Source organism: Myotis brandtii, unplaced genomic scaffold, assembly GCF_000412655.1.
Source record: "Myotis brandtii unplaced genomic scaffold, ASM41265v1 scaffold493, whole genome shotgun sequence".
In the NCBI taxonomy this organism is placed as follows: Eukaryota; Metazoa; Chordata; class Mammalia; order Chiroptera; family Vespertilionidae; genus Myotis; species Myotis brandtii.
In genome coordinates, this window is record NW_005368827.1 from 2,831,981 (window position 1) to 2,843,528 (window position 11,548).

At 38.8% G+C, this 11,548-nt stretch overlaps 1 protein-coding gene across 1 annotated transcript in view; it reads left to right on the plus strand.

Annotated features, from left to right (window-relative positions):
* The window catches only part of LRP1B (low density lipoprotein receptor-related protein 1B), a 1,756,854-nt gene that overhangs the window by 1,212,081 nt on the left and 533,225 nt on the right, over positions 1-11,548 (plus strand). The window contains exon 32 of the mRNA XM_014548045.1: positions 244-393. Coding sequence (XP_014403531.1) covers positions 244-393 — 150 coding nt within the window. The remainder of the gene's footprint in view (positions 1-243; positions 394-11,548) is intronic.

The following is an 11,548-nucleotide window of genomic DNA, read 5'->3' on the forward strand; positions in this document are numbered from 1 at the left end:
TGTAAGTATGAAAAACACAGAATTTACCTTTGTATTATGTATTCATTAGTTATTGTATTATATATTATATTATTAACTTACTTTTGCCCCCTCCCCCCTGTATATTTTCCATTAGCTAGACCTCATATTTTCAGACAAAAATCTGAGTTTGCAACATATCCCCCCCCCCCCAAATGTAGTGCTAGGTGACTATTGCAATTTAAATGGCTACCCTTATGTTTAAGATGTATAATTTAATTACAGGTTTATCGATAGACTATGTGGAAAACAAGCTTTATTGGATCAGTTCCGGAAATGGAACCATAAATAGATGCAACCTAGATGGTGGTAATTTAGAAGTAATAGAGTCAATGAAAGAAGAATTAACAAAAGCTACAGCCCTAACCATCATGGGTAAGTACAGTGGTTCTATAGTTAGGATGTTATTATTGATTGGGGGTTGATTAATTATGATCCGTTAAAAGCTGAGAAGAGTCACTGCTCCATTAATTCCAGAAGCACATTTAAATTGCACATCTCTATGAGGGTTTTTTTCCTTCTTCTTCTTTTCCTAATGTTAGTGAACAGACTTGTAACATTATACAGATCAGGGACTTTACTATTATTGATTCTTGGCTTACTGTGAATTGTTTTATTTTATGATTATTTTTTATGTTCTACTGAAGTGTTTTAAAGTGTAGGGGCCTTGTGTATTTGTCACAATAACAAATGTGGCTTATCTCTACTTATAAAGGATAGTTTGATCCATGCAGATAATTCAAGAGACAAGGCCACAGGGTCCATTGAACAATGATAGAAATTATTCTCCAGCAAATAATTCTTTTCTATATAGACATACCTCAGAGATATTGCAGGATGGGTTCCAAACCACCACAATAAAGCAAATATTGCTAGATAGTGAGTCACACTAATATTTTTTGGGTTTTCTCAATGCGTACTAAAGTTATATTTGCACTATACTGTAGTCTGTTAAGTGTGTAATAGCATTATGTCTAGAACAGCAATGCATATACCTAAATTTAAAAAAAATACATTATTGTTAAAAAGGCTAACCAACATCTGAGTTCATCAAGAGTTGTGATCATTTTGCTGGTGCAAGGTCTTGCTTCAATGTCAATAGCTGACAACTGGTAAGGGTAGTGGTTGCTGAAGGTCCTGGTGGCTGTAGCAATTTCTAAAAATAGGGCTACAATGAAGTTTGTCACATCAATTGACTCTTCTCGTCACAGTGATTTCTCTGTAGCATGCGATGCTGTTTGATAGCATTTTACCCATGGTAGAGCATTCACAATTGGAGTTAATTCTCTCAAACTGCTTTACCAACTGCCACTGCTTTATCAACTAAGTTCCCATGATATTCTAAATCCTTTGTTGTCATTTCAACAATCTTCACAACATCTTCACTGGGAATGAGTTCAGCAGTAAGACAGCTTCACTTTCTTATCATTTGTATGTTCACTAAAAGAGAAGCACTTTTTGTTTCCCCCAAGAACTTTTCCTTTGATTCACAACTTGGCTGTTTGGTCCAAAACATGGAGCTTTTGACCTGTCTAGACATTCTGTGTGCCTTTTTCACCAAGCTTAGTCATTCTAGCTTTTGATTTAGTTATGTGTGACTCTTCCCTTCTCTTGGACACTTTGAGGCCATTATAGGGTTATAAATTGGCCTAATTTTAATATTATTGTGCCTCAAGAAATACCGAAGTCTAATGAGAGGGAAAATGATGGAGAACAGCCTGCTGCTGGAGCAGTCAGAACATACCCACCATTTATCAATTAAGTTAGCTGTCTTACATGGGTACAGTTCCTGGTTTCCCAAAATGATTACACCATAACAAATATAATAATGAAAAGTTTAAAATATTTTGAGAATTACAAAAATATTACTAAGAGCAGTGCCAGAGAGTTTACTGTCTATGATTTTGTTGTTGTTTTTTCCCCCTGGAATTTTATGGTTTTGGGTCTTCCATTGAAGTCTTTAATCCAATTTACTTTATTCTTGTATAGGATGTAAAAAAGTGGTCTAGTTCCATATTTTTGCATGTATATGTCCAATTTTCCCAAAACCATGTATTAAAGAGACTATCTTTACTCCATTGTATATTCTTTCCTCCTTTGTCATTAATTGACCATATAGGCGTGGATTTATTGCTGGGCTCTCTATTCTGTTCTGTTGATCTATGTGTCTGTTTTCATGCCACTAGAATGCTGTTTTGATTACTACAGTCTTGTAGTATAATTTGTTTATCAAGTAGCATGATACCTCCAACTTTGTTCTTTCTCAAGATTGCTTGGGCTACTCAGGGCCCTTTGTGGTTCCATATAAAGTTTAGGTTTATCTGTTTTAGTTCTGTGAAAAAAAAATGTCTTTGGTATATTTATAGGAATTGTGTTGAATCTATAGATTGCTTTGGGTAGTATGGATATTTTAATTATGTTAATTCTTCCTGGTCAAGATGGTAGAGTAGGTAAACACTAGGCTCATAGCCTCCAATGACCATATTAAAATTACAACTAAAATATAGAACAGCTACCCTTGAGAACCACCTAAAGACTAGCTGAACAAAACTCAGATAACTAAGGATATAAAGAAGAAACCATATTGAGGCTGGTAGGAAGGGCAGAGACACAAAATGGGCTGAGCCCATACCCATGTGTGGTAGTTAGGAATTGGGAGGGTATCTCAGCTACAGATATCCCCGAGGAGCGAGGGGTCCCAGCCCCACACTAGGCTCCCTAGGCCAGAGCAAGAGTGCAGAGAAGAGAAGTACCCACAACATCTGGCTATGAAAATCAGCAAGGATTCCATCCAGGTGACACTGAGGGCTGCTATAGACACAGGGGTCCTCTTAAAGGGCCTGCGCATAGACTCACTCTCTCATGAATACCAACCATAGACTCTAGCAAAGAGACAGCAGCACTAGAAGTGCCAGGGACACATGGAGAGGAACTGAATAGTCTAACTGTAGGTGATGACTGGAGGGGCAGCTCTCTCCAGGACTGAAATGCTGTCAGGTGCCACTGCTCCTTTCTTGAATGCTCCCCACACCCAGCCAGCAGGCACAGGTGGAAGTGCGGAAGGCGACAGGCTCCAAATGCAGTACTGTCTGTGCTTTACCTTTTCTCCATTGTCTCAAGGAACAGAGTTTAGTACTTGATCAGGATTGATTTGCTCATTGTGTCCAATGGCAGTTGAGGAGGACTCTTAACACCTTTTGCCATGGACTGAATGTTTGTGTTCTCCTGAATTATATGCCAGAGCCCTAAAGGCATGTGGAGGTGGGGGCATTTGGAAGGCTATTAGATTGTGACTGTAGAGCCCACATGAGTCAGTGTCCTTCTAAGAAGGGGCCAGAATGTTAGCCTCTCTCTCTCTCCGCCATGTGAGGCTAGCATGAAAGTGAGGGCATCATGATCTTTGACTTCCAGGCTCCAGAACTGTGAGAAACCCTTTCTGTGGTGTAGGCATGCAATTTTTTGGCATTTTTGTTACAGTAGCCTAAACTAAGACATCTTTCCAGTTATTAGATATAAGCTGACTAGGTTGTAACTTCGAACATTAAATTATTCCTCATTTTTAAAAAAATGACCCTGTCAATTGTCTTTTTTCAACTGTGAGAGTTAGCAAATACAGTAGTTTTTGCTTTTAAATACAGTAGCTTGTAGCTGTTAAATTTTATCTATTACTTACTTTCCTTAATTTTTTTCCCTCGGTATTTAGCAACTCCTTTTTTTAAGGATTTTTTTTTTAAAATATACTTCAGGTTCATGAAATAATGATACACTAAACACTTTTCTTACATGATTTTCAAGTGGCTTGTGCTATAAGATAATGTATAGTCAGCTGTGTTATACTTAATTATTGATTGCCTAGTTTTCAAATATAGTTTATTTGTTTGCTTTTATTCATCTTTTCTATATAACACTGGTATTTTCCTGATCATTACTATCTGTAGGAGACAGTGAGTTAAGTGCAAATTAGTCAAGTTGCCTTTCAATTTTAGGTGCCTTTCTGAGGAGGAGGAGGTTAAAACTATTGACTAAAATTAGGGCTTGTGGGTTATGTGTGTATTATATTTAGCATATGATTCTTCTCACTGTCAGCATATTTAGTTTGAGAGCAGACTGTATATATTGTATTCACATTGAAGAGAAAGTTAGAAAAATCAATTCATGGAGCTGAGAGAAAATATACAAATAAAACAAATGTACTGGCAGAAATAGGTTTATTGGTATTTGGAGAAAATTAAGATGCAATTCAGGAAATTATAGGATGATGACTTATCTGTGTTTTTTATTGGGGCAAATGGATCATTGATTTAAAATAGAAGTGAGAGTATGGGGATTATTCAAGCAAACTTGAAGAAATATGTATGTCTTTATAGAAAATACCTCTCATTGGTGAATTTTAATGGTTGGTATCTTATTTATCATAAGTGATCTTAACATAGTACATTAAAATGAGTCATGTAATAATTTATCAAGTTTTGCTAAAGCAAAAGGGTTTGAGTCCAGAGCACTATAAAGGGTACAAGCTTAAATTTAAAGCTCTATACTACATGCACATCTTATGAGATGTTTATTCATTGTTCTCTGCTAGTCATTGCATACACAGTTACTCTCATTGAAATTCAATTATACATCTACTTTTATTGTTGCACTTTTATGGGGCTAAATGATCTTGAGAAATTACTTTTACCATGATATTTGAATCATGTACATATAGTCTTTATTGTATAATGAAAACATAGACTTTTAGAATTAAATGTAAGCTTTAAAGATTCTTATGTTTATCACTTTTATCAATTAAACAAGTATACTTCTATTCCTACTATTCATTAACCAGCTATGGTTATGGTACAATTACTAGGCCTTAGTTTTCTATTCTGCAAAAATATGAGCCTTGACCAAATGAGTTACAAAGTCCTAAAAAACTTGTATGATTTTATCTCTAATGTTTTGACTCAAGGATGCAGGAAATAGTTTAAAATAAACCATCGTCTAAGTTGAAGCAATATAGGAGAGACAAAAATTGTCAATAAAAATAAAGTTCACTTGTGAAGTTATGCTATTCAGAGTTCATATTAATCTGTTTCAGAAGTTTGGCAATATTATTCAATTTTGACATTTAATTAAGAGTTTGGTGGATGTTTACAACATAGAATTCCTTAAATTTCTTGTCTTTAGAATGGATTGATACTTTTTATAAATGTCTAAGTATCTATCTCCAACATCTATCTAACCTTTGAATCATTTGCAAAAATTGGCTAAATTCTTTTTAAAATAAAAGAAACTTTGAGTCACAGGTAAGGCCAAAAAAAATTATTTAATTATGCATTTTTTTATGAATAGTTAAGCCCTCTGCTGAATTTATTTCTTATTAATTGCAGTTTAAATATATTGTACTATTGATTTGTTTTAAGTAGCAAATTGCCAGAGTAAGTTTAATCTGTAAATGTTAGAAGGATATTTTATTTTGTCTACTGTTAGAGTCTATCAAGAAATAAAAAAAGGCATTTTATTCTCCTATCAGATATGAACTCAAACCTATAATGAGTTAACTTCCCTTGATTTGGTTATGCCCACATTTGTTTTAAATCAGTGTTAACAAAACAATCATTTGCCCTTTAGGGAGCCCTTGAAAAGCTGTAATAAAAGTAACCTGTAAGGACATTTTCTCATCTTTTTCATAGGCTCACTTCACAAATTTGAAATAATCATTATAGTTGCTATGGAGAGTCTAGCACATGGATAGTGTGCCCGAGGAAAGGCAAGGCTGTCTGATTAAAATGCTTCCAGAACCATCTGAATATGCATGCGAAGGTCATATTTATTTGCTTAAGAATGGATATACTAGTAGTGTTGCCCTACCTGGTTTGGCTCATTTGTTGGAGCATTGGCCCAAGGACTGAAATATCCCAGGTTCAATTCTGGTCAAGGGCAAGTACCTCTGTTGCAAGCTTGATTCCCAGTCCAGTTGGGGCGTGTATAGGGGGCAACCAATCAATGTGTCTCTCTCACATCGATGTTTTTCTCTCCTCTCTGTCTGTCCCTTTCCCTTCCACCCTCTCTAAAAAATCAACGGAGCCCTAGCCAGTTCGGTTCAGGGATAGAGCATCAGCCTGCGAACTGAAGGGTAATGGGCTCAATTCTGATCTAGGGCACCTACCTCTGTTGCAGTCTCCTCCCCGGTGGCCCGGCCCCAGGCCCTGGTCTGGGCTCGTGCAGGAGGCAACCAATCGATGTGTGTCTCTCACACTGATGTTTCTCTTTCTCTGTCTCTCCCCCTCCCACTCTGTCTCAAAATCAATGGGAAAATATCCTCGGGTAAGGATAAGTAAATAAATAAATAATCAATGGAAAAAATATCCTCAAGTAAGGATTAAAAGAAAAAAAAGGATATAGTGTTAATATTGTTGGGGATTAAATGTTTCTAATGTTTCCACTGGAGTTTCTACAACAAAGCTCTTAAAATTGCCTGGTCTCTCTGCTGATGCAAAGAAACTCTAATCTAAAGGCAATAAAAGCATTCTCTACCTACAGTAACACTTAGGCCCTCTCAGCTAATTTCTCAGTTTTATGCATTTTAAGATCTGTATCTGTATTCACTTCAGCAAAATATTATGTGGTATAGTGACTAAAGTTAGGATTTATTAAAAATAAGCCATCTCTAGCACTCAGTTTGTATACTTGTTATGAACCTTCAAATATATATATATTAAAAATAATATAAATTTGAAAAATATGTGTACAATATATAGCCCATAAAATTGGCATGCAGAAATCATCAAAAGCCCTTGTCCTACTTCCTAAGATAAATTATTATGGCTAGTGGTCCTGACATCTACAGAACATTATAAACGATGGGGAGAGGGTGTGAGTCTGGTGCATTTAGTCTTGTTAAGGTCCTTAGACTGAGCACTTGCAGATTCACTCTGAAATCTAGTCTGAAAGGTTCCTCTGCCATAGTCTTCTTATGCCAATGCAGCGGGTCTGATAACTTCAAAGTTCTTGACTTCAATAGTCTACCTTACGGAATCATTTTCTCTGTTCTATGCAATGCACGTCCACTTTATACTAGTATATTGCCAGGTGCAGGGTTTTTGTTTGCTTTTTAAAATCAAAGCTTACTAAATATATCCCTCCCTCTGAATGTGAAAAGGGGCTGAAATGTAGTTGCCAGTTTTCCCTTTATAATCTGAGAGCTCTCCCTTGGATTTGTTGTTTCATTTCCTTTCACAGTCTCGTTAGGTAGTACTGGACATTTCGTATGGGTTACTGCAACAACCCCTTACTTCTGTTCACACTCTGTATCTTCAGTCTCCAAACTATCAGGCCCTGCCATGTTCTGACCTGCTGTAGCATCCCTACTCAGCTGTAGTATTTTAGATCTGAGATAGCACTCACAACTTACTCTGAAATGCTCATTTTGTCGTCCTTTTCATTCAACAAAAGTTGTATGTCACAGCATTCCTAGTTTCACCTTAGGGTCAATGAGATTTGTTAAAACCCAGTCCTCTGAGATTCAAGTTCAAAGACGTTGATTAAAGTTAAGTGCTGTTTTCATTGCCCAAAAGAGCCTTCGTGTCATAACTATTTTCATTTAATCCTCCTCTACCCCCACTTCGGTCAGTCAGGTGCAAATCCAGGCAAATTGTTCTCCTCTCTCTGATCATGTCTGCTCCTTTCTTTTTTCGGGGGAAGGCGGGGGAGAGGGGCACAGGGAGGGCAAAGGAAAAGGGACAGGCTCTGGCAGCTCCTAAGAGGGAGAGTGAGCCATGCCTGCTTATTTCTATTTGTCTCTCTATTTCTTCTTTCTTGACTGCTTTTCATATTTATCAGCTACCCTAAAAGGTGAAATGCCACTCTTCAAGGCCTACTTCAACTTTACCTGTTTAATTTAGAGATTTTTTTTTTCTCCTATGAACTTTCTTTTGTATTTTCCTACTGCAGTAGAATGTTGTGTTTTTTTCTTTTCTGATTGTGAACATGTCTCACTTCTTCATAATTTGGGACCACATTTTATTCATATAGGCATCATTCATGACACACAGCAAGGGGCTTACACTGAATACATTTCAATAAGTAGGAGTTGAATGTATGACTAAATAAAACAATGGCCATTCACACAGAAAATCATTTGCCACAGCAATCAAATTATATTTTCAATAAGATCAGGAACATATTTACCAGTATATAGAATGGTTACAACCCTAAATATATTGTAGAATTTGAATATAGTCGGTTCTCCGTATCTGTGGGTTTCATACCCACAGATCAGTTAACTACGGGTCCAAGAAAAAAAAATCCTAGGAAGCTCCAAAAAACAAACGTTGAGCTTGTTGAACTTGCCAAGAGTTGAGCACACCACTAAATCCACATGAATGAAGTGATGTGTATGTACACCCTGTTGTAGCCTGTATGCAGCAAATATAGTTTATATGCAAATCTACAGCATCCTATATAATAAAACCCTAATATGCAAATTGACTGAATGGCAGAATGACCAATCGCTATGGTGCGCACTGACCACCAGGGGGCAGACGCTCAATGCAGAAGCTGCCCCCTGGTGGTCAGTGCACTTCCATAGGGGGAGTGCTGCTCAGCCAGAAGTCAGGCTCATGGCTGGTGAGTACAGGGGCAGTGGCGGGAGCCTCTCCAGCCTCCGGGGCCCCCTGGTGAGTGCACTTCCATAGGGGGAGTGCTGCTCAGCCAGAAGTCAGGCTCATGGCTGGTGAGTACAGGGGCAGTGGCGGGAGCCTCTCCAGCCTCCGGGGCAGGCAGACATCCTATGAGGGGTCCCGGACTACGAGAGGGCACAGGCTGGGCTGAGGAACCCTGCCTCCCCTTCCCCCCCACCTAGTGCACGAATGTCATGCACTGGGCCTCTAGTTTTTAAGAGGGACTTGAGCATCTATAGAACTGAGTATCCGTGGGGGCATCCTGGAATCAATCCATGTCATGGATGTTGAGGGATGACTGTACGTGTTGAAATAAATATGAAAGAAGATGCTTTAACATATAATAACATGAATTAATGAATAACAAGATAAATGTGTACAATTTCTGGCACATGTTATATGTACATATGTACATAGATGTGCAAGAAAAAAAAGGTTGTATTGGATTTTGTTTGTTCTCAAAGGAACTAAACAGATTAATGGAAGGAGAAGAAAACTGTATCCATAAACATAAGCAAGTAAAATAGTTCTAAAATTAAAGAAAAACTTTGGTGTTTTGAATGTTTTAAGCTCTTAAAGTTAGTCTCTCACAGCTGGGCCTAACAGCATTATTCTCTTTAATAATAATAATAATAACTGATAGTCTAAATAAATATTCTAGTGTTTAATTTACAGTTCTTAACTCATGCATTTCTCACTTCAATCCCTTGAGAGAGGAACCATTATCATAACTTATTTCAGAGGTTCCAGCTGAGGTCCAGCCAGCCTGAATTAATTGCTCAGGTTAAACAGTTAATAAATAGTATAGCAAGCTTTCTAAATCATGATTCTTTGAAAGGAAATTAATTAGAAGGTGGCTGGTGGGGCAGGACTGGGCTAGACAGGCCAGACGCCCTGGAGCCAACCTCCTGTGGTCCCCCGCCCCCCTGCTGGCCACACCAGGGCATCTGCGAAATGAGCAGGGTCCCTCCTGCAGGTGGGGTCCCTCAGCCTGGCTGGAGAGCATTGGGCCAAAACCAACTCTCTGACATCCCCCGAGGGGTCCCGGAGTGCGAGAGCTCCCTCCTCTCTGGTTCTGGGGTGCATCACCCAAGAACCACTGCTGCCAAGTCACAGCAGCTCAGCAGCTTCTGCGTGTGCCCCCTGGTGGTCAGTGCACATCATACCTACTGGCCAGTTGGTCGGTTGGAAGGTCACTTAGCCTTTTATATATATAGATATATATAGATATGTAAAATAAAATTTTATGTAGCTATTAAAATAGGGTAAATCTATATACTGATTTGAACAATTATCCAAAATAATTGAAAAATAGGTAGGTTCAAATAGCCTAGTACATGCTGCTTTAATTTTTATTATATACTAGAGGCCCGGTGCATGAAATTTGTGCACTCTGGTGGGGGAGGTCCCTCAGCCTGGCCTGCACCCTCTCACAGTCCGGGAGCCCTCAGGGGATGTCTAACTGCCGGCTTAGGCCCACTCCATTTTAGAGTCATAGTGCTGGGTAGAAAGGGTTACTACTCATTCTAGTGGACAAAACAGGGAGACTGGTAAATATCCTATAAGACACAACATCATCTCCCTAATAACAAGGAACTCTTGGGCCCAAAATGTTAATAGTGGTAAGCTTGAGAAAACTGCTCTGTACCAAAAAGATTCCTGTTGACCCTCAGAGGCCAATCAACTAACAGTATGAAGCCTGATATTGTGACAGACCTATCATCACAAATTTTAGCAAAAATAGAAATCCTTAAAAAAGTAAAAGTGAACGTGGCATTTATAAAAGCTGATGGTAGGAATTGCCTTGAAGAGAAAGATTCAGTGGCAGAGAATGGAAGGAAGATACATATCTTTTATGTTTGTGTTCTTTTTTTGAAATATAATTTAATGAAAAATGGTCAGGATTGGCATCTTATGTTTACACTTATTCTATACTTATATACTGTATCAAATAATAAAGATAATATTTTTTAATAGAGAAAGGGAAGTAAGGAGTGAGGGAGGGAGAGGGAGAGAGGGATGGAGAGGGAGAGGAAGGGAGAGAGAGAGAAGCATTGATCAGTTGCCTCTGGGGATCAAACCCACAATCACAATCCAGGCATGTGTCCTGACTGGGAGTTGAACCCACCACCTTTTTGGTGTAAGGGACAAGACTCCAACAACTGAGTGACACCAGCCAGGGGCACATAATATTCTTATCTGTCTCAATTATGAGCCAGGCACTATTTAGGTCAGTGATGGCGAACCTATGACACGCATGTCAGAGGTGACACGCGAACTCATTTTTTTGGTTGATTTTTCTTTGTTAAATAGCATTTAAATATCCTATCTAATAATAGAGAAACATGGTAATTAACCGTAACTTCGCTACCCTTCCCATTGGCTAATCAGCGAGATATGCAAATTAACTGCCAGCCAAGATGGCGGCTGGCAGCCAGGCAGCTGAAGTGAACATGGGGCTTGCTTGCTCCAGTGACGGAGGAAGCCAACGTTCCCCGCCTGCCGCAGCCCAGCTCTGAGCTTGCTCTCTAAGAAACAATGTTGCAAATATAGAAGCTAAACAAAACCCAGAAACCTGCTTTCAGTCAGCTGGGATCTCAGAGCTGGAATCGAAACAAAGTTTCAAATACAGAAGGTAAACAAAGCCCAGAAACCTGCTTTCAGCAGCGGAGGTCTCAGAGCTGGAGCCGAGCCTCAGAGCTAAAGCCAGCTCTCAGCTCCAGTGATAGCCATAGAAGGTAAATAAATCCCAGAATTAAAAAAAAAAACGAAAAAAAGGAGAGGTTGGCAGCTTCAGTCACCCGCCAGCCTGAAAACAGCCCTCAGCCCCTCACCCAGACTGGCCAGGCACCCTAGTGGGGACCCCC